This window comes from Symsagittifera roscoffensis, chromosome 3, assembly GCF_963678635.1.
Source record: "Symsagittifera roscoffensis chromosome 3, txSymRosc1.1, whole genome shotgun sequence".
NCBI classification, from domain to species: domain Eukaryota; kingdom Metazoa; phylum Xenacoelomorpha; order Acoela; family Convolutidae; genus Symsagittifera; species Symsagittifera roscoffensis.
This window is the reverse complement of record NC_087064.1, coordinates 63,527,591-63,555,528: the sequence shown is the minus strand read 5'-3', so window position 1 is coordinate 63,555,528 and position 27,938 is coordinate 63,527,591. Positions and strand designations below refer to the sequence as shown.

Below are 27,938 nucleotides of genomic sequence, written 5' to 3'. Positions count from 1 at the left end.
AGTAAATCTCGGGAAAGGTACTATTTTTTTGCTTTAGTGCACACACAAAGTCTACAATTGATTCTTTTTTGTCTCCATTATCTAATATGATTTTTTCTAACTGACTTAGTCTAATTCTAGGAGAATTCAAAATTAAATCAATAAGGTGCTTATTGTTACTCGTTTTCAACTTTGCATTTACAGCACTGTAAACTGAATCAAAGTCTTTTGGTACAACCTCCTCTTTTTCTTGCTTTTGTTCCAATTTTGGCTTCTTTGGAAGTGTACTTTGTGATTGATAAATTGAGTAAGGAAGTAGTATAAACTGATCAATCGTTTAATGACAAAAGGAGTGATAACAGATATTAATTGTAAGGCTTTTGGCGAGCTTAAAATAGTTCTCCTTTTATGCAGTGAAGTTCTTCTTCGTGTGAGTTCTGATATTTCTCTTTGATATTTCATTACGTCTACTTTTCGGAGATCCTTTAGCTCGCCTCGTAGCAAGTTTACTAGACATTCGCTGAGGAGTTGAATGAAACTTTTTGGACAATGGAGGATGAATTGTTTTTGAAGTTTTGGAAAAAATATTTGAAGTATTGGGAGTATAGAGGCGTATTGTATGCTCAACATCCAAAAAGTTTCTTTCTGTTCCTGCTGATAGATAAAACCTTGATGAAACTGAAACACTGTTGTGCAATATCTTAGCGAATCAACTGTTTTTGGAGTTAAATCAATGAGTAAATGACCATAAGGAGTAGATGTTGCATCTTGATACCACTCTTTCATTTGTGATCCTAGACCTATTTGTTGACATAATGTATTGATTTGTAAAACATCTCTCGGTGACTTGAACAAGACTATTTGTGTATTTTGTAATTCAACATCTCTTCTCAATTTGCTTTGATGAAACAAGTTATCCTTAATATATATTGTATTCAGTCCCCTGGGTCTTCCAGCAGTAGCAAATTTTACAAACTGCTTAGAATTTGAAAATTCTCTACAAGAGTCATCAAATATTAACAGAAATTTTTTTCGATTATTGGGAAGGTTTTCAATCAGTTCAAAGTCAACTCCTTGGATAAAATTAAGGTTTTTTCTTTGCATTTGTCCATAAAGAGGTTGATAATGTTGAAAAAAATTAAAATTTTTTCAAATTTTGGTTGAAATGTACCAATTTTTAACCAATCAGAAATAAGATGCAATTTTTCAGATCCACTCAGTCCAACTAGCGAAACAAAAACTCGTTTTTTGGTAAAAATGGTTTTATTCATAGCTTTGGAGAAAGTAAAATATAACCGAATGTACTTGATAAAAATGCTACCCAAACTGTTGTTTCTTCACATGTAGTGGATAACATTATTCAAACGATTGCACATGCTAGTATGAAAACTATGACAAAAAATTGGCACATAAAAACTAAAAGAGATCTATGACTCGTACGTCCAAAAAACTTCCATGATTTTCGTTCATGATTCTCCTCATCAAAAACAAAATTTCCTATATTTAATTGCTTGTCACATTCATCTTCCATTTCAACTTTGGAATGAAAAAATTGATAAAGATTAATATTTAAATTTCAAAAACACGATAATACAAAATTATTTAGATTATTTACAATTTATTAAAAAATCATTGAGTCCATTTTCTGTAAGCAAATGCTTTTCTCTCTGCACAGTGAAGAGTATTTGCATGACGAAATGGGTAGTTGCTACACCTCCAATCAAATTCTTCATCTTAGAAAATGAAATTTTGAACTTTTGGGCATGCGTAGTCATCCAAGTTTGTAACCTTTGTTTCCAAAATTTCTGACAGAATTTTACATTTTTAATAACCTTTTGCAAAAATCTCCATTTCTGGAGCTTTCAATTTTTTCAATATTTTTTCAAGCTCAGTATATTTTTCATAGCCACTGTTGCAATTTGTTCTATGAAGATGCTTTGTACACCAAGCAGACTGAAATGTAGCTTTGAAGTTTTTGGGAGGAAGAAAGGAATATCCCACAGTTTATCCTTTTTTATAAACTCCTAATTCTTTCACTATTTTGTTTTCATCACACTCAATATCCAAAACAACTAGACTCATTTTATTAGCTGTTTTCGCTGAACTTTTTGGTTAAAATGACTAACAATTGAACAATGCATATACTGCTGAAGCAAAATTTTTAACATATAAACAGAGAACAATCTAGTCACGTGACCAAGAAAACAAGAATTTGGAAATATAGGTAAAATATAACAATAACCAGGTCTCTTATAAGTAGTAGACTTCACAGATCCAGCTGCATCATTTTTAATTGCATGAAGTCTAAAAATTTTTGAATTTGCAAAAAAAATAATCCATAAAGGATTCATCGTATCCAATTAGAACCCCAAAAGAAAAGTTTTGGTCCATTTCTTTCAAATTTATGTTTGGGTCCAAAACAATACAGGTACAAAGAAAATAATTTTTTCTTTTTGTATTTGATGAAAAGTCTTACTTAATCAAATCAAAATTTCTCAGAATTTCATTCAATTTCTGAACGTTCATTTTCTACAGTGCATTCGTCAATAATGATACAAGTTTTTTTGATTGTTTCTACATAAGACAAAACCGAGGGGATGAAAACAACCAATTTGTCATACTCTTCTCTTTCCAACTGAAATTTCGGATTGTTTTTCCAAGTGTTTATTTTTCTACGACCCTATAAGATCTATTTTTTACTCTCTGAACGATAACTTAGAAAAACTTTTCGTCTTCCATTATGCAAAGTCTTTTCAAATTGAAAAATTTGTGATTTTGTATCCAAATCTTGCAATTTTGGTACGTTTTGAGATTCCAAAACTGTCAGTGAACATTTTTGCGACTTTTCTTCTAGGACGATATGAAAAAGTCTTAATTTATTTTGAAGCTTTAAAACAAGATTTCTGGAAAAAACAATGTTTCAATTTATACTGCTCAGCTCAAAGAAATTTAAAAAAATGATTCAAGAAGATGAATATTTGAATTACATTACTATGATAACATTAGTCAACAAAATTATTGAACATTACAGTTCTCAACAAACATAAAATCTCCCAAGACTTGGGCGAGTTCTTTGAATTCGTTCAAAGTATAGTTGACATAGGCAACTTGCTTCAAGACTTCGTTCTCCTTTGCAGTGAAAAGTGGAATCTGAATGTAGGGTGGTTTTTTCACACCGTACTTATTGATTGTGACACAAACCTTTCTCTTCTTGTATATTGCTACGTCATACACCGCATGACAGTTCCTAAACATGGTTGAGTCTTTGTCAGAATAGGGTTCCAATACAGGAACGATTCCAAGGTTTTCAGCATCGTGAATAACAGTATTCCGTATTGCTGATATCCTTTCCCTTTTTTTTACCAAGATAGACTTGCTGGGTTTTTTGGATTTGTCCCGATTCATTTTTCTTTAGCAATTGGAAGCAAGGTTCAAAGTAAACTTTTCCGTTGTAGGGTTTTTGGGACCAAGAAAATCTCCCAATTCTTTTTTGGTTCTTAGCAAATTCAATATAGTTGGGAAGGATATCTTTTTGTGAATTCAGTTTTGATTTGAGACTCAGAGCCAACTGTTCAGTAGTAGATATTTCAAATTTAGGATATTTGTAAATTTAAAGAAATTAAGATGTAGATGACTCACTGTACATTTCAAATAAGGTATTATTAACTTATATGGAATAACGAGTAGGTGATGATCCAAACATGGACATTGCGTAGGTGATGGAAGTACTATATAAGCAATTCAATATAGATAAAAATCATTTTCAACAAGTAATCGGTGATGGCATCTGCTATGTGTCAAGCATATCTCACTTTTTATTCGGACTACAATGAAAAATCTTTTTTTATCTCTGTCTCAGAAAAATTTTATTAAAAATTTATTGTCACCCAAGACTACTGTGTATCTAACCATTCATCATTCTGCCCAGTGGAAAATTGCCAATTTCATTTACTATTAATCGGATCATCGCTCGATCAAATTTTGCAAAGATTAGATAAATATCATTTCACTTATTAAATTGATGACTGTATATATACTTTATACAAATACAGATATTATTCCAGTTCTATTTCATCAAGAGGTGAAGTTTTCAATCAATTGAATCGTGCAGTCGAACACAACTTGAGATGTAGAATACCGGAAAATTACCCAGTTTTGCAAAGAAACTTCTGCTGCGAAAAAAATTCAAAAGACATTGTTTGAGTTCTGCTCAGAAGCTTGCGTCAACTCAGACTCTTGGATCAGCTTTTTTGGAAAAAGTTGGAAAAGTTCCAATCTCAAAGTATGAGACTAATTTGTTGAAAATTGTTGATCGTTTCCTTGATGGCTATGGTACAGTAAATAATGAGCGTGTCAATTTTTCTATTAATAATTGAATATTTGTTTATAAAAATCTTGTCAAAATTGTTTTTTTCTATCAAAATCAAAAAATTTTCAACAAATATATTTGTAATTGTCAACACGTGTGCAAAAATTAAGTTTTGCAAGATGCAAACTTTGATTTGAGTTTTTTGCAAGATGCAAACTTTGATTTGATTTTTTCAACAACTTTGCAAAAATTTAATTAAACTTTTTTACAAGATGCAAAAATTGTTTTGGTTTTTTGAACAAAGTTTTTCAAAAAATTTTTGTGTTATATGCAAAATGTTTTGAGGTTTTTTGGAAAACAAATGCAAAAAATCTAACTTCTTTTTTCCTATGAATATGCGAAAAACGCAAAAAAAAATATTGTAAAAAACTGGTTAAGCACTTGCTGAAAATTTTTCATTATTGATGACTATGAGTACTATTACCTATCTTAATACATTGTTTTTCTGATGGTTTTGATCAACAGACATGCAAAAAATGAATTTTTTATTGATAAAAATCAGAAGAAAAAAAATTCATAAATTTAAATTTTCAACAGTGCAAGAAAACCTTGTTACAGTTTGTTTTTTAAAATGCAAAAATATTCAATGAAATTTTTCCTAAATTGCGAGATTTTTGTTGATTTTTTTAACAAGTATGTACAAAACATTATTGAAAGTTTTTGAATGCTGTAAAAACTTTTCAAAGTTTTTAACTTGTGTGGAAAAATTGAAGCAATTTTTTTATCTTGTGTGCAAAAATGCTGTGAAGTTTTTCACAAATATTGAAATTGATTTAACTCTTTTATCATCTTTACAAAAAAATATTTACCAATTGCAAAACTAAATTGATTTTGAACAAAGTTTTTCAACAAATTTTTAAACAATTTTGCCTTTGCAAATTTTTTAACAAGTTTTTTAATGAGCTTATCTCTTTGTTCCTATCTCTTTATAATAAATAGATGCAAAGAAATTAAATTACAAAAAACAAGACAACAACTTAATTATTTACAAATCAAAGAGCTGTCGGGCAGCTGAGTTCTCAAAATTTTGCAAGTTCTCAATGGAGCGTAAAGCTGGTCTTGCTTCCAACACTGGTGGTTCGCTGACTGGAGTTCTTGGCTCAGAGAACCCCTCATCCTCTTCGATGATTATTGGATTGTCCACAGATGCCTCTTCCCAAGGAAAGAGGAAATTGTCGAATGGTTGAGCCACATATCTAGAGCCAGGAGTTTCGGGGTAGTTCATTGCCACATGCTCGGCCACTTCCTCCATCATTTGCATTTATCCAAGTTGGTTCTCTGTAGGGGGTCTTTGCGTTATATGATGTTCGTTGAAATCCCTGCACATCACCTCCACCATGTGCTAGACTTGGATTGGGATGTCCATTCGTGCCAGAAAACTCCACAATCTGTTTCTCGCACTTGGATTTGTACTAAGTCTGCCGAAAATTCTACCAAGAACATAATGTTGTTGTTTTGCACTGAGAAGATCATTTTGAGCAATAAATTGCGAGGGAAGTTGAAAAAGTAAAAGATTCAGAGTGAGAACAAAATTTAAAGTTGCGAGAGAAGTAATTGACGGTGGTTAAGTTAAAATTAAATTACTTAGAGCTAAGAGAGGAGGTAGTTGACGTAGTTAAGTTAAAAATAAATGATTTTTGAGTTAAGAGAGAGGGGGTATCGTCAATTCGAATGTGTGGGTTTAACCAATCAGAATGTATTTTCCTTATTTGGATTGTAGTCGTGTCCAATCATATTTCAGTTTTCTTTTATGGAACTCAAGTATTAAAGTCGTGTCTAATTGGAAACAAAATTCCATTTTGGTTATTGTCGCTTCCAATCACAAAAATGTTCATTTTTGTTCAAGTTGTCGTATCCAATCAGACAAAAGTTTACATTTTAAGGATTTAAATCTTCCAAATAAGTAAAAATATACACAAAAGCAATCGCAAAAATGGATAATCAAAATTTGTTTGCTGTAAAAGTAAAAAACATTGCCGACATAAGTAACAAAAGAATGAAAATTAATAAAAGTAGCATCTCTACATATCTTCTCATCAATTTAATTAAATTTTTTGTTTGTAATCAATGACGAATTGTTGATTTTTGAGTAGATAGTCAAGTTTTCTTTTTAATGTAGTTTTGAGAGGATAATTCGAAGCTGATGAAACCGAATCCAAACCGAATCAAGCAGGATTTTGAACTTTGAAAATCTTTAAAGAAATGTAAGAAGAGAGAACTTTTCTGGGGAGTTTTGACAAATTTGGGAGTTGGGAAGGGAATAAAAAGAGTCTTTGAAATATTATCGTACAATTTTTGTATTAATTTCAAATTTTCTAAAATAAAAGAAAACGCAGCTCGATATTGAAGGAGATGTGAAAAACAAAGGGAACCTAAGTGTCCAAACTGTCATTTTCATACAAAGAGCAAAGAGGAGATGGATTATCATGTTGCGAAGAAGCATGCTCAACCAAGTTCGAAGAAGTGGACAGTTTGTCTTTCTTGCGAACAAGAGTTCCCTAGTCACTACTCTCTTCAACAACATCGGAGAAACAAACAAGAAACTAAGCAACGGAAGCCCAGTGATACGGTGGTCGAATTGAACAAGGTTTTGGAGGAAGAAGGGGAAGTTGGTGAAAAACTTATGGCGGAACGTGATGCTTGTCGACGTTTTCTGGTGGATACGGAGATGGAAAAGGGGAGACATAAGATTTTTAACTTCCAAATGTCCAAGTTAGATACTAAAATAATCAACGAGAAACTTGAAGAAGTCTTCAACAAGCTCGATTCTGCCGCTAAAATTAACATTGCTCTGGGTTTTGTTCTTCGAAATTTTGAGACTGCTGAATATCGATACTTCTACGCCCATGAAAACAAGACTTTATTCGAAAAATTCCATTTGCTCTGTACAAAAGCAGACTTGATAACAATCCAAGGAAAACTGGAAAAATTTGATATTGTGGAGCAATGTACCCAAGAACGTCAAAACACCAAGAGGCGATTCAAGTTGAATACTAACGTCACAATTTGTGCTGATTTGCTCAAAAACATTTCAATGGGATGTCCGGACTCTGCCTTACCCGAACCTTTACTACGACATACGTAAGTGAATTGCCTTTATGTAACAAAGATAAGGAACCTTACAAAGATCATTTGTGTCTTTTCCGAGAATTAGCCATGTACATGAACGGACATAATGATCTCGAATCTCACACTTCTAGATATTTTACAAAATTTGTATCAAAGCCTGGTTATGATCCTGAAAGTTTTCGTGGAGTTTCTGTAGAAGACTTACTTTTGTCGAGGAAATTGTTCAAAGAAACATCTTTATATACGATTTCGATATCCAAGAAGGATAATATGTAGGAGAGCGAAGTATTGAAAGATTTGATAAACCAGTCAAATTACTGAGATTTAACAACCATTTTATTCATACAAATGATATAGATAGTTTCTTTAAGGGCTTTCGATGCCCTAGCTGTGACACTTTCTTTAATATATCCGACAATTTTAACAATCAACTTCTGAGATGCAAGGAACGAGTGAAACATATTTACCCAAAGAACGTGTATGAGCTTCGAGAAAGCTAGAAGGATTTAGTCTTCCAGTTTCTGAAGACAACAAGCTTTTCAATAATCTCGCAATTTTTGATTTTGAGACGATTTGTGTTCCTACAGAGGAATTAAAAGAGACAAAAACTACTACCTGGATCGGAAAACATGTACCAATTTTAGTCTCTATGTCATCAAATCTGATTGATGAATCCATCTTTTTGTACAACAAGGATCCACAGAACTTGATAATTGATTTTGTAACCAACCTCGAGCTGTTGGCTGAACAAAGTAAGTAGAAGATGAGCAAAAAATTTCAAGATATTGAAGTAGCTGTGAATGAAAGAATGAAAAAGAGAAAAAGATCTTTGGTCAGCTGAACGAACGTGGTAAAAACTATTCAAGTGAAAAATTTGAGTACGAACACGAATGTATTGAAGATTCGGAAGAAGCAGATATGTCAACACAATTCTAACCAATTCAGAAAAATCAGCTCATCGATTTGAAGCAACATCTAGAGAGATATCTAAATATTTTACCTGTTTTTGGATTTAACAGCGGTAGATATGATTTGAATTGGATCAAGTCATACTTAATCCCTTATTTAATTTGCGATAAAGAACAAGAAACATCCGTCATCAAAAAAGCGAATGACTTTATATCTTTCAAGTTTGGAGATGTACAATTTCTCGACATAGTGAACTTTCTGGGTGGGGCAACTACTCTGGACTTTTTTCTCAAAGCCTATAAAGCTAGCGAAAGGAAAGGATTTTTTCCCTATGAGTGGTTTGATAACCCAGACAAACTTGAATTTCCTGAATTGCCACCGCATGAAGCCTTTTCCAGTAAACTTAGAAACAACGATCCTCTAGACAAAGACTTCATTGATTATGAGAAGCTTAGAAAGAGTAGACTTGACGAGCAAAAAGCACTGAAAAAGCTTCACATCAAAACTGTGCCTCCATCCTGTTTTTTTTTTTGGATAATTACAATTACTTGCAAGAGACTTGACAAAAAACTGGTATGACAGTTTTAAAAGACTTTTTGAAATGGTACAACAAAAAGGATGTAGTCCCAACCCTGGAGGCTATGCAAAAAATGATTCAGTTTTATCATAACAAGGGAATTGATATGTTAAAACTTGGTTGTACTCTTCCAAATCTACAAACAGCAAACATATGTCTTCACAAATCTAAAAACTTCAAGTTTTATCCGTTTTGAGAAAGTAATAAAGATTTGTGTGAAAAAATTTGAGAAGAAATGACCGGTGGACCTTCAATTGCTTTTGCTCGAAAAGCTGTAGTTGATGAGATATTAATCAGAAATTCATCAAATGTTTGTAAATCAATCGTTGGAATGGATGCAAGTCAGGTCTACCCCTTCTCAAAGTGTCAAGATAAGCCAACAGGATTGTACACGAGATGGGAATTCGATACCGATATGCAGAAATTTAAAGCTGGACACAATCAAACTCGCCACTTTGAGAATATGGTCATGTCTTTCTATCGGGAAACAAGACCAGAATGTAACATTGAGAGCTTTTTCACATCTGGAAAACAGAAAAAAATCGACTGTTTTAATGTGAACGGTTATTGTGATCACTGTAAAACAGTGTTCGAAGCAACGGGATGGTACTACCACTTCTGTTCCTGTCAAGAAGTTGGTCCCACCTTTACATAACAGGATATTGAGCGAGGAAACAAGAAGAGAGAGATGGATGATATGCGACGAGAATACATTAAAGAGAAAGCATACAAAGTGGAAGAAATGTGGGAGTGTGACTCGTGGAAAAGTTTCAAAACCGATGAGAAGATCAAAAATCACGTCAGAACTCACTTTATCTATGAAAGACCTCTTTCAACAGATTCCCTTCTAGCAAAAATAAAAGAAGGATCTCTTTTTGGTTACGTTCAGTGCGATTGAGTTGTTCCAGATGAGCTAAAATCAAAATTTGCCAAATTTCCTCCAATTTTCAAAAACACTGAAGTTGGAAGAAATGATATTGTAGACTACAAGAAAAACTATGCAATCGAGAACGAAAAGTTAAAGCATCCTCAGAGGATGCTGATTTCTAGTTTTAAGCTAGAAAATGGAACGGTTATAACTCCTCTGTTCAACTTTTATTTAAAACTTGGCTTGCAATGCAACAAAATTTACCGTTTTGTTCAGTATACTCCACAAAAATGTTTCAATAATTTCCTTCAATCAGTGGTTGATGTAAAAAGAGAAGGAGGTGAAAATCTCTATCAAGAGTTGTAGCAGAAACAATTAAACTTTTGGGTAATTCTTTGTATGGATATCAGATCATGGATAGATCCAGGCATACAATTACGAAGTATCTGAACGATGAAAAAACACATAAAGCGATCAATGATCCACTGTTTAAAAGACTCAACACAGTTGAAAATGACTTGTATGAGGTGGAGTTGTTGAAATCTACCATTGAGCACCGAGAACCCATCATTGTTGGCTTTTTCTTACTTCAGTATGCAAAGCTGAGAATGTTGGAACTCTACTATAACTTCTTTGACAAGTTCTGTGATGAAAACAAATTTGAAGAACTGGAGATGGATACAGACTCAATTTACTCGGCACTAGTTGAAGAAAGCTTGTATGACTGTATCCAACCAAAAAAATGAGACATTTGGGAAAAATGAGGGAAAATGACTGCAGAGACTCTTTCAAAGCAGATGCAATATCTAATTTCTTCCCTCGAACGTGTTGCAGTATCAATAAAAAGCATGATAAACGGGAGCCGGGACTTTTCGAAGAGGAATTTAGATGTCCAGAAATGTTATGTTTATGTAGCAAAACTTATTGCTGCTATGACAACAAAACAGACAAGTTCAAATTTAGCAGCAAAGGATTGAACAAGCGAGTTCTAAAAGATTCTGGAGATGTACCCATGTCAAAGTACAGCAGATTTCTCGATGAACCAATTAACCTTACTTCTACTAACAGAGGATTCAGACCTATAAATCATATGGTTGCTACATATGAACAGACAAAGAAAGGATTTAGTGATTTTTATCCAAAAAGACAAATTCAAGATGATGGAATTCATACAAAAACCATTGAATTTATAAGAACTGATGCATTGTATTAAGTTTATAACAAGTGATGCAATGTAATAAACTTTTGTACGATGCAGTTTTTTGTTTGTGTTTTCCTATAAAGTTGTGGTAAATTTCAAATACGAAGCAGTGTTTTATATATTTTCTTTGTAATTTAACTTTTTTCTCTCAAAAATTCAATTTTTTTCGAAGTTTCAGTAGGTTTCAGCATTGTTTCATTTAGATATAAGTTAAGATTATCTGTGACACTTTTTTTTAATAAATCCGACAATTTTAACAAACATCTTCTGAGATGCAAGGACCGAGTGAAGCATATTTACCCAAAGAACGTGTATGAGCTTCGAGAAACCTTGTTTGAAAAGCTAGAAGGATTTAGTCTTCCAGTTTCTGAAGACAACAAGCTCTTCAATAATCTAGCAATATTCGATTTGAGTCGATTTGTGTGCCTACAGAGGAATTAAAAGAGACGCAAACTACTACCTGAATCGGAAAACATGTACAAATTTCAGTCTCTATATCATCAAATCTGATTGATGAATCCATCTTTTTGTACACCAAGGATCCACAGAACTTGATAATTGGCTTTGTAACCAACCTCGAGCTGTTGGCTGAACAAAGTATGTTAAAGATGAGAAAAAAATTTCAAGATATTGAAGTAGCTGTGAATGAAAGAATGAAACAGATTTTTGATCAGCTGAGCGAACGTGGTAAAAACTATTCAAGTGAAAATTTCGAGTACGAAGACGAATGTATTGAACATTCGGAAGAAGCAGACATGTCAACACATTTCTTACGAATTCAGAAAAATCAGCTCATCGATTTGAAGCAACATCTGGAGAGGTATCTAAATACCTTACCTATTTTTGGATTCAACAGATTAACTTTGAGAATATGGTCATGTCTTTCTATCAAAAAACAAGACCAGAATGTAACATTGAGAGCTTTTTCACATCTGGAAAACAGAAAACAATCGATTGGTTATTTTAATGTGAATGGTTATTGTGATCACTGTAAAACAGTGTTCGAAGCAACGGGATGGTACTACCACTTCTGTTCCTGTCAAGAAGTTGGTCCCACCTTTACATAACAGGATATTGAGCGAGGAAACAAGAAGAGAGAGATGGATGATATGCGACGAGAATACATTAAAGAGAAAGCATGCAAAGTGGAAGAAATGTGGGAGTGTGACTCGTGGGAAAGTTTCAAAACCGATGAGAAGATCAAAAATCACGTCAGAACTCACTTTATCTATGAAAGACCTCTTTCAACAGATTCCCTTCCAGCAAAAATAAAAGAAGGATCTCTTTTTGGTTACGTTCAGTGCGATTGAGTTGTTCCAGATGAGCTAAAATCAAAATTTGCCAAATTTCCTCCAATTTTCAAAAACACTTAAGTTGGAAGAAATGATATTGTAGACTACAAGAAAAACTATGCAATCGAGAACGAAATGTTAAGGCATCCTCAGAGGATGCTGATTTCTAGTTTTAAGCTAGAAAATGGAACGGTTTTAACTCCTCTGTTCAACTTTTATTTAAAACTTGGCTTGCAATGCAACAAAATTTACCGTTTTGTTCAGTATACTCCACAAAAATGTTTCAATAATTTCCTTCAATCAGTGGTTGATGTAAAAAGAGAAGGAGGTGAAAATCTCTATCAAGAGTTGTAGCAGAAACAATTAAATTTTTGGGTAATTCTTTGTATGGATATCAGATCATGGATAGATCCAGGCATACAATTACGAATTATCTGAACGATGAAAAAACACATAAAGCGATCAATGATCCACTGTTTAAAAGACTCAACACAGTTGAAAATGACTTGTATGAGGTGGAGTTGTTGAAATCTACCATTGAGCACCGAGAACCCATCATTGTTGGCTTTTTCTTACTTCAGTATGCAAAGCTGAGAATGTTGGAACTCTACTATAACTTCTTTGACAAGTTCTGTGATGTAAACAAATTTGAAGAACTGGAGATGGATACAGACTCAATTTACTTGGCACTAGTTGAAGAAAGCTTGTATGACTGTATCCAACCAAAAAAATGAGACATTTGGGAAAAAATGAGGGAAAATGACTGCAGAGACTCTTTCAAAGCAGATGCAATATCTAATTTCTTCCCTCGAACGTGTTGCAGTATCCATAAAAAGCATGATAAACGGGAGCCGGGACTTTTCGAAGAGGAATTTAGATGTCCAGAAATGTTATGTTTATGTAGCAAAACTTATTGCTGCTATGACAACAAAACAGACAAGTTCAAATTTAGCAGCAAAGGATTGAACAAGCGAGTTCTAAAAGATTCTGGAGATGTACCCATGTCAAAGTACAGCAGATTTCTCGATGAACCAATTAACCTTACTTCTACTAACAGAGGATTCAGACCTATAAATCATATGGTTGCTACATATGAACAGACAAAGAAAGGATTTAGTGATTTTTATCCAAAAAGACAAATTCAAGATGATGGAATTCATACAAAAACCATTGAATTTATAAGAACTGATGCATTGTATTAAGTTTATAACAAGTGATGCAATGTAATAAACTTTTGTACGATGCAGTTTTTTGTTTGTGTTTTCCTATAAAGTTGTGGTAAATTTCAAATACGAAGCAGTGTTTTATATATTTTCTTTGTAATTTAACTTTTTTCTCTCAAAAATTCAATTTTTTTCGAAGTTTCAGTAGGTTTCAGCATTGTTTCATTTAGATATAAGTTAAGATTATCTGTGACACTTTTTTTTAATAAATCCGACAATTTTAACAAACATCTTCTGAGATGCAAGGACCGAGTGAAGCATATTTACCCAAAGAACGTGTATGAGCTTCGAGAAACCTTGTTTGAAAAGCTAGAAGGATTTAGTCTTCCAGTTTCTGAAGACAACAAGCTCTTCAATAATCTAGCAATAGTCAATTTGAGTCGATTTTTGTGCCTACAGAGGAATTAAAAGAGACGCAAACTACTACCTGGATCGGAAAACATGTACGAATTTCAGTCTCTATATCATCAAATCTGATTGATGAATCCATCTTTTTGTACACCAAGGATCCACAGAATTTGATAATTGGCTTTGTAACCAACCTCGAGCTGTTGGCTGAACAAAGTATGTTAAAGATGAGAAAAAAATTTCAAGATATTGAAGTAGCTGTGAATGAAAGAATGAAACAGATTTTTGATCAGCTGAGCGAACGTGGTAAAAACTATTCAAGTGAAAATTTTGAGTACGAAGACGAATGTATTGAACATTCGGAAGAAGCAGACATGTCAACACATTTCTTACGAATTCAGAAAAATCAGCTCATCGATTTGAAGCAACATCTGGAGAGATATCTAAATACCTTACCTATTTTTGGATTCAACAGATTAACTTTGAGAATATGGTCATGTCTTTCTATCAAAAAACAAGACCAGAATGTAACCTTGAGAGCTTTTTCACATCTGGAAAACAGAAAAAAATCGACTGTTTTAATGTGAACGGTTATTGTGATCACTGTAAAACAGTGTTCGAAGCAATGGGATGGTACTACCACTTCTGTTCCTGTCAAGAAGTTGGTCCCACCTTTACATAACAGGATATTGAGCGAGGAAACAAGAAGAGAGAGAGAGATGGATGATATGCGACGAGAATACATTAAAGAGAAAGGATACAAAGTGGAAGAAATGTGGGAGTGTGACTCGTGGGAAAGTTTCAAAACCGATGAGAAGATCAAAAATCACGTCAGAACTTACTTTCCCTATAAAAGACCTCTTTCTACAGATTCCCTTTCAGCAAAAATAAAAGAGGGATCTCTTTTTGGTTACGTTCAGTGCGATTGAGTTGTTCCAGATGAGCTAAAATCAAAATTTGCCAAATTTCCTCCAATTTTCAAAAATACTAAAATTGGAAGAAATGATATTGTAGACTACAAGAAAAACTATGCAATCGAGAACGAAATGTTAAAACATCCTCAGAGGATGCTGATTTCTAGTTTTAAGCTAGAAAATGGAACGGTTATAACTCCTCTGTTCAACTTTTATTTAAAACTTGGCTTGTAATGCAACAAAATTTAACGTTTTGTTCAGTATACTCCACAAAAATGTTTCAATAATTTCCTTCAATCAGTTTTTGATGTAAAAAGAGAAGGAGATGAAAATCTGTATCAAGAGTTGTAGCAGAAACAAGGAAACTTTTGGGTAATTCTTCGTATGGATATCAGATCATGGATAGATCCAGGAATACAATTACGAAGTATCTGAACGATGAAAAAACACATAAAGCGATCAATGATCCACTGTTTAAAAGACTCAACACAGTTGAAATGACTTGTATGAGGTGGAATTGTTGAAATCTACCATTGAGCACCGAGAACCCATCCTTGTTGGCTTTTTCTTACTTCAGTATGCAAAGCTGAAAATGTTGGAACACTACTATAACTTCTTTGACAAGTTGTGTGATGTAAACAAATTTGAAGAACTGAAGATGGATACAGACTCAATTTACTTGGCACTAGCTGAAGAAAGCTTGTATGACTGTATCCAACCAAAAAAATTAGACATTTGGGAAAAATGAGGGAAAGTGACTGCAGAGACTCTTTCAAAGCAGATGCAATATCTAATTTCTTCCCTCGAACGTGTTGCAGTATCCATAAAAAGCATGATAAACGGGAGCCGGGACTTTTTGAAGAGAAATTTAGATGTCCAGAAATGTTATGTTTATGTAGCAAAACTTATTGCTGCTATGACAATAAAACAGACAAGTTCAAATTTAGCAGCAAAGGATTGAACAAGCGAGTTCTAAAAGATTCTGGAGATGTACCCATGTCAAAGTACAGCAGATTTCTCGATGAACCAATTAACCTTACTTCTACTAACAGAGGATTCAGACCTATAAATCATATGGTTGCTACATATGAACAGACAAAGAAAGGATTTAGTGATTTTTATCCAAAAAGACAAATTCAAGATGATGGAATTCATACAAAAACCATTGAACTTATAAGAACTGATGCATTGTATTAAATTTATAACAAGTGATGCAATGTAATAAACTTTTGTACGATGCAGTTTTTTGTTTGTGTTTTCCTATAAAGTTGTGGTAAATTTCAAATACGAAGCAGTGTTTTATATATTTTCTTTGTAATTTAACTATTTTCTCTCAAAAAATTCAATTTTTTTTCGAACTTTAAGTAGGTTTCAGCATTGTTTCACTTAGATATAAGTTAAGATTATCTGTGACACTTTTTTTAATAAATCCGACAATTTTAACAAACATCTTCTGAGATGCAAGGACCGAGTGAAGCATATTTACCCAAACAACGTGTATGAGCTTCGAAAAACCTTGTTTGAAAAGCTAGAAGGATTTAGTCTTCTAGTTTCTGAAGACAACAAGCTCTTCAATAATCTAGCAATATTCAATTTGAGTCGATTTTTGTGCCTACAGAGGAATTAAAAGAGACGCAAACTACTACCTGGATCGGAAAACATGTACGAATTTCAGTCTCTATATCATCAAATCTGATCGATGAATCCATCTTTTTGTACACCAAGGATCCACAGAATTTGATAATTGGCTTTGTAACCAACCTCGAGCTGTTGGCTGAACAAAGTAAGTTAAAGATGAGAAAAAAGTTTCAAGATATTGAAGTAGCTGTGAATGAAAGAATGAAACAGATTTTTGATCAGCTGAGCGAACGTGGTAAAAACTATTCAAGTAAAAATTTTGAGTACGAAGACGAATGTATTGAACATTCGGAAGAAGCAGACATGTCATCACATTTCTTACGAATTCAGAAAAATCAGCTCATCGATTTGAAGCAACATCTGGAGAGATATCTAAATACCTTACCTGTTTTTGGATTTAACCGCTTAATTTTGCGAAAATGGTCATGTCTTTCTATCAAAAAACAAGACCAGAATGTAACCTTGAGAGCTTTTTCACATCTGGAAAACAGAAAAAAATAGACTGTTTTAATGTGGACGGTTATCGTGATCACTGCAAAACAGTGTTCGATGCAATGGAATGCTACTACCACTTATATTCCTGTCAAGAAGCTCGTCCCTCCTTAACAGAACAGGCTATTGAGCTGGGAAACAAGAAGAGAGAGTTGGATGCTATGCGGCGAGAATAAATTAAAGAGAAAGGATACAAAGTGGAAGAAATGTGGGAGTGTGACTGGTGGGAAAGTTTCAAAACCTATGACAAGATCAACAATCACGTCAGAACCCACTTTCCCTAGAAGATACCTCTTTCTACAGATTCCCTTCTAGCAAAAATAAAAAAGGGATTTTTTTTTGGTTACCTTCAGTGCAATTTAGTTGTTCCAGATGAGCTAAAATCAAAAGTTGCCAAATTTATTCCAATTTTCAAAAACATTGAAGTTGGAAGAAATGATATTGTAGACTACATGAAAAACTATGCAATCGGGAACGAAATGTTAAAGCATCCTTAGAAGATGCTGATTTCTAGTTTCAAGCTAGAAAATAGAACTTCTTCAATTTACTTGGCACTAGCTGAAGAAAACTTGTATGACTGTATCCAACCAGAAAAAAAAGAGACATTTGGGAAAAAATGAGGGGAAAATGACTGCAGAGACTCTTTCAAAGCAGATGCAGAATCTAATTTCTTCCCTCGAACTTGTTGCAGTATCCATAAAAAGCATGATAAACGGGAGCCGGGACTTTTCAATGAGGAATTTAGAGAAATGTTATGTTTATGTAGCAAAACGTATTGTTGCTATGACAACAGAACAGACAAGTTCAAAATTAGCAGCAAAAGAATGAACAAGCGAGTTCTAGAAGATTCCGGACATGGACCCATGTCAAAGTACAGGAGATTTCTCGATGAACCAATTAACCTTACTTCTACTAACAGAGGAGTCAGACGTATAAATCTTATGGTTGCTACATATGAACAGACAAAGAAAGGACTTAGTTATTTTTATCCAAAAAGACAAATTCAAGATGACGGAATTCATACAAAACCGTTGAACTTATAAGATTTGATGCATTGTTTTAAATTTATAACAAGTGATGCAATATAATAAACTTTTGTACGATGCAGTTTTTTGTTTGTGTTTTCCTACAAAGTTGTGGTAAATTTCAAATACGAAGCAGTGTTTTATATATTTTCTTTGTAATTTAATTTTTTTCTCTCAAAAATTCAACTTTTTTCGAAGTTTCAGAAGGTTTCAGCCTTGTTTCAATTAGATAGAAAGTAAGATTATCTAATAAATTAGGTCGAATTATAGCTAATCTTATCGTGTTTTGAAGTTTTTTTTAAAAGTTTTTCAATTTTTCCGATAAAAATTCCAAGTTTTAACCCAAAAAAAAGTTTTTACCATTGACTTACCATGTATCAAAAAATTAATTAAAGTCCTTCACTACACAACCTACTCGTCACTAACTTTTTATATTTACTATGAAATTGTATGATACGCATTTTTTTCCATACTCTTTAAAGTTTAGCATTTTTTCCAGACAAGCATTTTTTCCATATATGAAAATACGAAAAATTTTGTTTCGAAGTTTTGTGTTTGTTTCAAAACCACAATGATCAAGGAATACTATAATCAGAAAGCCCAGAGTGTAAATGGGAGTTACTACGCAGAAAAATCGCATTTGATGATAATAACCATACAATTAATGTTAGCTTTTTTAGTCAGAGTTATATGCTAAAAACGTAACTTTTTGTATATGGCTAGAAAGTTTTTTATTTTGAAAATGTTGGTGGTTGAGAAAAAAAGCTTGTTTTTTTTACAAACTGAGGTTGATTTTATCATGGGGAAAATAAAAATAATAATTATTTTTTAATACAAAACACTTGCTTGGGTGGAAAATTCAACCTGGATTACGTTATAGACATACATTATCAAATTTTGCGTGCAATTCTTTGGTGAAACGTTTATTGGAGCAGAGAAGCGAGGTCGCTATCAAAAAAGAGGAGATATTTTCTACTTCAAAATTTGTTTTTTTTTCTATGGAAAAAATGCATATCATTTTTTTTTCATTTACGAAATTGTTTTAAGAATGTTTTTGTTCAATTTTTTTTATGCCATAGTGGCTTTCATGTAGCCACAACTTCCACTAACTTGTATTGTTTGAGTTTAAACCAATTTAAGGTAAGGTAATTTGCAAAAAAAGTTCGATTGAAAAAATGCTTATCGTATATTTTTTTTTCGACCAAAATTAGATGACAAGCATTTTTCCCATGGAATGGACATATATGAAAATGCATGATAAGCAGTAGTAGTTAACCCGGGGGTTAAGCCAGCTTTACTATCAACTTCTCAAATCTGAGAGTTTTACGCGTAATTTTGTATTCACGGTTGAACATGACTGTCAAAACTGAGTCTGCTGTCAAGGTCAACACCCGAACACTTTACGCTTTGAGCCATAACTCTTGCTCAAAACTGGTTCGGTCAGGTTTGCGTGGTGAAGGATGGCTCGGAGGAAAAAACTCTCTTTTATTCTTTTTCTCACTTTCACATTTCAGACACTAAAAAGAGCAGTCGACAGATATGGCTTATAGGTTTGTTCACGGCAATGCTAGTACGAGCTGAAGTCTTGTCATGATGGTTTTTCCATTGTTATCTTAAGGGCTTTTTAAGCTTCTTAGTTTGTTTAGCATTTCACGAACAGTTTAAGAATAAGTGTTTTAATCCGTGAAAAATGTTTGTCCGTTACAGGATGTTCAGGAAGCGACACTCACAAATGAGGAGCATCGAGGGCAGTTTGAGAATGTGTCTGCAGCCACAGTTGTGGAGGGAGGTGTGACCTCAGCGACCAGAAGATACGTGTTCGCCAATCTCATCCCAGGAATGAAATACCAAGCCCACATTCGGTGAGACTTCTTTTCTCTCCCTTTCCATATACTGCATTGATATAAAATTGCAGCTGTCGTAATTAATTACAGCTAAACAGCCACCTTCAACTCTAAACAATGATAGCTGGTTACGGTGCAGGTAAAACAGAATGTTCCGACCATAGTCTTAAAAAACACACATAAAAGTCGTCTTTTTTTTCAAATTAGTGTGGGTTCCCTGTGTGAAGCAAGAAAAGGAACAAAAACTACTACATTTTAGGCATATTTGGCTGTCATAATAAAATAGGTAACCTGGACAACAATTTCAAAAAAATGAAAAAAACTCAAAAATAACTTAAAAGTTTATTCAAACTATTTTTTCAGATTTTTGATCCAGAAATTTGAATTCCAAGCTAACTTTACTTGAGTCAAACTAAAAATATGCAAGAATAAGCTAATCTAAACGGTTTAAATTTTTTAAATGTCGTTGGAATCACGGCTAAAAATTTTTTCATATGAAGCAGGGGGGCGGATCCAGGATTTTCTCGAGGGGGGGCGGGGGCGGATTTTCAAAAAGAAATCGAAAATTTTGACGACCTTTTTTTTTTAGGTCGACCAAATTGATTTTTTTTGAGCTCTCCCAAAGCACTGTTTTGCCCCTATTTAGGCAAAATTTTCTGCGCCGCAGGCAAATTTTTGAAAAAAAAAACAGTCAAAAAAGGCGTTTTTAGGCACTTTTTGGAAAATTTTGACCAAAAAATTGCGTTTTTTCGGCGCGCGCTCCCCCCTCAAAATTAGTAAATATTGGCGCGAAAGGCGCCTTTAGAAAAATTTTAGGTTCGGTCGGCCAAAAGTGGATTTCTTAAAAAGTACCAAAGGGGGTTTGGAAGTGAAAGTTTAAGGCACAATGGAAAAGTGACCACATTTCATAAGCTCGCACATGTTTTTGTCAAAAACAAGGAATTAAAATTTTCTGATTTTGCATAAAATTCAAATCGTAAAAAACACTTTTTTGCTCGAAATATTCAGTTTTCATTAGTGTTAGGCAGAAAATTAAGTTTTATGCAGAAAAAAGTAATCAATTGTAAAGACTTTTATTAAAAATGTTGTTACAAAAAAATTGATTGTTTTGAATCCGTTACACGGTCTACTTTTGCCACAATAGACGATTCTCTATACAAAATTATTGACAGCAAAAATCATTTATGATAAATTTGAAGCAAAAAAAATCCAAGGCGCTAGGATGATACACTTTAGCCGAACAGTTTCAATCTTTTAAGTCGCAATATTAGAGTATAAAAGAGATGAAAGGGATAAAAAAGCTGAAGCAATTTATTGTTTTGTTTTGTCCCATGTCATTTATTGAAAAGCTGTGAGAGCTTGAAAATTACCAATTTGATGAATACTATAGCGTTCCGAGACAAATTGAGGTAAGTTCCTTCTTCTAAAGGACATTTACTGGATAAAACAACTTTTTGACGGGATTATATCATTAACGAACATCTCAAAAATCCAATCAATGCGGACCATTACTTTCAATAATGACCAATTAAAAAATAAGATGACGAAATTTTTTTTAAATAATGCGAAGTCTAATTGGGGCATTGGAAAAAACCTAAAACAGATAATGAGAAAAAGAACTAAAAAATGCGTCTTATTTTTGCAAGAATTGTACAGCAAAGTTTTGCTCTGCTGCATACTTCAATTTTTTAAAGGACCTTGGTTTTTTGTTTTGCAAAAATCATTTATCCAATAGTAACACGAACCGATTCTGATTTGTCAAAACTTTTCCAACATTCGATCACTCTATCATGAGAAAACATCCTTTAGTTAAAATGCTGCATAATACCACTGTCCTACTTTTTAACACCGCTCAATTTTACAACTTCAAAAGTTTATGTATCCATCTCACTCCTGTAAACTTAAATCATTATCCATATAACTCCTATTGATCAACTTTGCGTTATTTTACGTTATTTTATGCTATTTCTTTGACGTTTTATTTGTCAAAATCCAGATGTACACTTCAACCAAATTTTCCTTTACCCAACAGTCGCAGGTTGGGCGGGGTTTGGATGTAAACGTTTAAGGTGCAAGGGAAAAAAGACCACGGTTCATAAGTTCGCGCATATTTTAACCGATCTCCAGAAAGTAAAACTTTCTGCTTTTGCATTAAAAAACATATAGTGATATATACAAACTTGCGCCAAATAATTTTTTTCTCGAGCTTTAGGCAGAAAACTAAAACAGCTATACGGAAAAAACATATCAATTATAATGGTTTTTATGAAATTTTTTGTATCTGAAAAGTGGATAGTATTGAATCATGTAATACATTATTTAAGTCTAAGTTTGCCACAAAAATTGATTCTTTAGACAAAATTTTTGACAGCAAAAATGCATTTAGATAGAATTTATTCAACAAGCTTCAATTGATAGGAAAATAATTTTTCCCAATAGTTTTGACCATTTAACTCGCAGTTTTAGAGTATGAAAGAAATGAAAGATTCTGAAGCCGAAGATCCAAATAAAAACAATAGATTGTCTTGTCTCATGTCGTTTTTTGGAAAGCTCTGATGACTTTTGTAAATTGCCAGTTTGATTTAAATGAATATTATAGCGATCCCAGTTGAAATGAGAAAAGATCCTTCTTCCGATGGTATTGTTACTTGATAAAAACCATTTTGACGGGGTTATATCATTGACGCAAATAAATCCAGGCCATCACAGTTGATACTGACTGATTGGAAAATAAGCTAAAATAATTTTAAATAGTTTAAATAAATAATGCGAAGTCTAAGTGGAGCATTGGAAAAAAAAACAGATTTTAAACAAAGATAAGTAGAACAAAAAAATTGAGGATCAGATGTTTGCTGTGTTGCCATAATTCACTTTCTGTTGATAATGATTTTGGTTTTGCGAAAAAGTCATTTGGCCAATAGGAACCGCAACCGATTGTGAATGTTTAAAACTTTTCGATCAATCGGTCCCTCCACTATGAGAACACTCCCTTGGGTTAAGCTGCTGCCTAATACCGTTGTCCTACATTTTAACACCGCTCAATTTAACACAGTGAAATGTTCATGTATTCATCTCAATCGTGTATAACTTAAATCGTTGACAATGAAACTCCTTTTGTTTAACTTATCCCCGTAATGATATATGTCACCACCAAAATTTTTTTAAAAGCGTTTCGAATTGGAATTTTATGGATAAAAAATTGAATTTTTGTTGTCAGTTTTCACAAAACCAAAAATTAAAGGGAGACTTAACGGAAGGGGGATTCGTCCACCTACAGTTTACTTCCCCCCAAAGTTTCTAATAATTTAAGAAAATTGTTGAATGGAACATAAAATTTTGTTTAGTAACTTAAAAAAGTAATAAGAATATCGAAATTTTATTTAGATTTACTAACAAAAAAGTAATAAAAACACCAAGTTGCGCAGAAAAAAAAATTAAATCGAACAACAAGTAACCAACTTTAGTTTAAAATATAGAAAAGACTTTATGTTCGTCAAAATGTTCTTATATCAAAAAAATGGAAAAAAATTTGTTTCTTATTGAATTTCATTGTCAGTGAAAAAAAAGATTATGGTTGATTCAAAAAGGATTTTGTTGCCTCGAATCAAACTAATATTACAATCCATTTTTAATTAATTATAATCGATATTTTTTCTGTTTGTGGACACTGAGAATGAAATTCAGTTAGATCGATTTTCATTCATAGGACTCAAATGCGGGGAACCCAATTTCAAATACTGTTGTTCAAAAACTTAAAATCATTTTCATTACGATGCCAAACTGTGCATTTTGTGAATTTTAAGTGGATTCGGCAACAGGCCCTAAACATAATTGTTGCGGAATCCGCAACATTGCTATTTTTCTTTTATCTTCTTGCTGTTTTGGATTCGATGGACAAATAGCTAAAACACTGTATTGCTCAAAATCGCTCCAAACACAGGTAGTTTTGCGGAATATGCAACAAAATTTGTGGAATCCGCAACATTTTGTGGAATCTATTAGCAAATTCATGTGTTTTTTAAACTTGAGCTGTCGTGGAATCCGCAAATTGTAAGCGGATTCCTAAAATTGTAAGCAGAATCCGCGTAATTTTGCGGGTCCCACTTACATTTGCGGAATCGGGAACAACTACTTGAAATCGTTCGTTGCGGAGTCCGCAACAAAACTAAATTGCGGACAAACTTTACGTTGCAGATATTTGCACGCGGAGTCTACGAAAATTTTGTATGCGGAATCCGTTTACATTAAGGAACACGTATAAAGACTTGCCTCTGGAATCCAGTAACATACAGACACAAAATTGTGCGCCTATCCAGTGCACAGTTTGGCCTCGTAATGTTCCTGTTCAATGGTTTTTCGAAGTTTATCAAGAACAGCAGTGAAAATGAACCAAATTGGTTTTTAGTTCTTCTTCTCTTCTCTGTCTTCGAAATAGTGAAGATGAGTTTGTTTCAGGGCTCTCTACCAAGGAGTGTTTGACCTGCACTTCCCTCTGCAAGTAGAGGAGTCCCTCTCGCCCGCCAGAGTGGAAGTGGTTGGGAGGAGCATGTACGAGAAGACTCTGAGCTTCAACTGGACCCTGGAGGGAGTGGGAGACAACTACCATATTTGGAATGTGCCGGTGGACGGAGTGTGTGCAGAGTCGCAGGGGGGCGTCTGTGATGTGGACGTCACAGCTGCACAGATCCACATCACTGGCCTCACTGCAGGCCAAGGTTACATTGTGTTATGTTGATGTGGAAAGAGTCTTTTTTTTTCATATCTCAAAAACATATTAGAACATCACTTACACAGGAAAGTCAAAAACTATAAAAAAAACTTTGAACTGAAGTCTAAAATTTGTCTACTTTTTGATGAACCTAAAAGCAGAATTCTTTAAATGAAAACACTTGGTTTTCGTTTGAATTCATTCTCCATATTATCAATAATCGTATATATAAAAGATGTTTGCTTATATTTTTGATCTGTCATCAGCGTTTCCCAGACCAACCTGAATTCAGCAATCAGCCTTTACTGAAATTGCAATCAGCTCTTTCACGCAATAGAGGCCACACGTTGGGTCATTCTTTCACTCAATTTCAGACACTTGCTGTTGACCTTGCTATACATTTCATTTCAGAGTACTCGATCTTCTTCAAAGCCTTCAGCCACCTCAAAGAGGGAGTGGTAATGGAGATTGTACAGCCGACTTACACAGACAAGAACAGGATCACGACGGATACAGTCGTTGGGGAGCCGAGGAGGATCCGACTGGGGATTGAGACTGACTCGGGAGTGGGTCACGAGCATCAGATCCACCTGCGGACCTCTGACATTGTGCCCTTCATCACCACCAGACCCTTCCTCCTCCATCAGGTGGTGTGGTTCGAGGATTTGAAACCCGGAGGTCACTACCAGTTCGACATCAAGTCCCTCAGCAGGGGCTTTATCCCCATGGTAAGGGAGTACTCCATCACCGAAGTGACCTTCCCAGACAGACCCAGTCAGTACTCCTACTCTCCACAAGTCACCACACACTCCATACACCTCGAATTCTTAGTGGAAGGCGTACAACATGGGTGGATTCTCAAGTAAGCTAGCAACAATCACAGTTAGAACTAGGATAGCCGGTTACAGTGCAAGTAGCACAAACTGTACCGACCATAGTCTCAAAAAATACAACGAAAAAGTGTCTGCAAATTAGTCTCGTATTTATTTGAGCTTGGCGTGATAATAGGAGCTGAACGAAAAAACTAGAGATAAGGCATTCATAGTAAAATCAGCAAATTGAAGAAAAAAAACAATTTTTGCAGAAAAATGACTAGAATAACAAAATAATCACCCTTTTTGAATATTTGAGGTTTTCTATTCAGAAACGCGCTAGAAAACTCAAACAGCTACTTTTATTCGAGTAAGACTAAGGTTTCACAGCTTAAATTAAGCTATTGTAACCTATTAAATCAAAAGTTTTAAAGCTATTTTTCTGCATGCAAGGAAAATTTTTTGAATGTTTCATAATGTCGTTCGATTCGCGACTGAAAAGGCTTCAACGTGATATATCACTCGACCCATTCCGATTACTATTTGTGGTTATTGACTTTGCGTGGAAAACAAAGAAAAAAATGAAACACACTCGAATACCAAATTCCTCCCCGTTTTTCAAATGGCCGGAACAAAAAAGATGGAGAAGAAATAACCAGGTTTGGTCTGCCAGTATCAATAAATTTTTCAGTACTTTCCAGGAAAAAACCCAGTGAAACAAGAAAAAACGGTACTGTTGCAGTACTGGAACAGTATTGTTACAATACTGTCATTTTTTTCAACTTTTTGAATTGAAAGTTATGCCACTTGTCTTGTTAATCAAAAAAAGCTACCGCCACAGCTAAAACCAGCTGAAATCCGCCTGAAAACGCAGTTTCTTTTTGCGAAGTAAAATAGAAATGACTAAGCTTTGATAATCAGAAGGGTTGAGAAAAGTTGACTGCAAACTTGAAGTGTTAGATCAGTTGTCTATTCTTGTTTGTTGTCATTGTTGTGAATTCAATCTTTCAATGCTGTATTTACAATTTTTAGCGCTATTTTTGAAGTTTCTTAGAGCCTTTTTTGCTTTTTAACTCTTTTTGCGATTTTTCAATGCTGTTTTACTACTGTTTCAGTGCTGTAACAGTGCTGATTTATCTCTGTAACAGTTCTTTTTTTTATCGCTGATTTATCTCTGATCAAAGATGATTTGACGCTGGCGCAGTACTGTTGCAGTAAAATAGCAGTACTGTTACAGTACTGCGCCAGCGTCAAATCATCTCTGATCAGAGATAAATCAGCGATAAAAAAAAGAACTGTTACAGAGATAAATCAGCACTGTTACAGCTGTGAAAAGCAGTACTGTTGCAGTACTGTTGCAGTAAAAGAGCAGTACTGTTACAGTGCTGCAACAGTACATTTTTTCACTGCAAGATCAATTAGGGTTAATTTTTTGTTCCGACAATTATTTAAGCCAATTTTGTAAAATCAATTTTTTCTATTTTATAAACGACTCCGTCTCAAATACAAACAAAATTGACTCCTTTTAAACTCATCTCCGAGGGCTCAAAGTGATCGACTTGATTGACTTGGTTGTCCGGCTTCGAGATGACCTCTCAAAAAACATGGGATTTTGTTTAGGTTAAATGGGATATAATAGCCAAAGGGGATATTTAAGGAGGCAACAACTAAAATTTGAACTCTATTGTATTGTAATGTATTGTATTGTATTGTATTGTATTGTATTGTATTGTATTGTATTGAATTGTATTGTTTTGTATTGTATTGTATTGAATTGTTTTGCATTGTATTGTATTGTATTGTATTGTTTTGTATTGTATTGTATTGTATTGTATTGTATTGTATTGTATTGTATTGAATTGTATTGTATTGTATTGTATTGTATTGTATTGTTTTGTATTGTATTGTATTGTATTGTATTGTATTGTATTGCATTGTAATATATTGTATTGTTGTGTATTGCCTTGTATTGTATTGTATGTATTGTATTGTGTTGTATTGTAGTCTTTTGTATTGTATTGTATTGTATTGAATTGTATTGTTTTGTATTGTATTGTATTGAATTGTTTTGCATTGTATTGTATTGTATTGTATTGTTTTGTATTGTATTGTTTTGTATTGTATTGTATTGAATTGTTTTGCATTGTATTTTATTGTATTGTATTGTTTTGTATTGTATTGTATTGTATTGTATTGTATTGTATTGTATTGTATTGTATTGTATTGTATTGTATTGTATTGTATTGTATTGTATTGTATTGTTTTGTATTGTATTGTATTGTATTGTATTGTATTGTATTGTATTGTATTGTATTGTAATATATTGTATTGTTGTGTATTGCCTTGTATTGTATTGTATGTATTGTATTGTATTGTATTGTAGTCTTTTGTATTGTATTGTATTGTTTTGAATTGTATTGTTTTGTATTGTATTGTATTGAATTGTTTTGCATTGTATTGTATTGTATTGTATTGTTTTGTATTGTATTGTATTGTATTGTATTGAATTGTATTGTATTGTATTGTATTGTATTGTTTTGTATTGTATTGTATTGTATTGTATTGTATTGTATTGTATTGTATTGTATTGTATTGTAATATATTGTATTGTTGTGTATTGCCTTGTATTGTATTATAGTGTATTGTATTGTATTGTATTGTGATGTACTG

At 33.5% G+C, this 27,938-nt stretch overlaps 2 protein-coding genes across 2 annotated transcripts in view; both read left to right on the top strand.

Moving 5' to 3' along the window:
- Positions 1-3,987: 3,987 nt before the first annotated feature.
- Positions 3,988-27,938, top strand: part of LOC134842484 (calcium-binding protein 39-like) — a 477,223-nt gene continuing 453,272 nt past the window's right edge. The window contains exon 1 of the mRNA XM_063858846.1: positions 3,988-3,998. The gene's annotated coding sequence lies outside the window, so the exon portion shown is untranslated. The remainder of the gene's footprint in view (positions 3,999-27,938) is intronic.
- The window catches only part of LOC134841785 (uncharacterized), a 48,157-nt gene continuing 45,400 nt past the window's right edge, over positions 25,182-27,938 (top strand). Inside the window, exon 1 of the mRNA XM_063857823.1 lies at positions 25,182-25,318. Coding sequence (XP_063713893.1) covers positions 25,182-25,318 — 137 coding nt within the window. The remainder of the gene's footprint in view (positions 25,319-27,938) is intronic.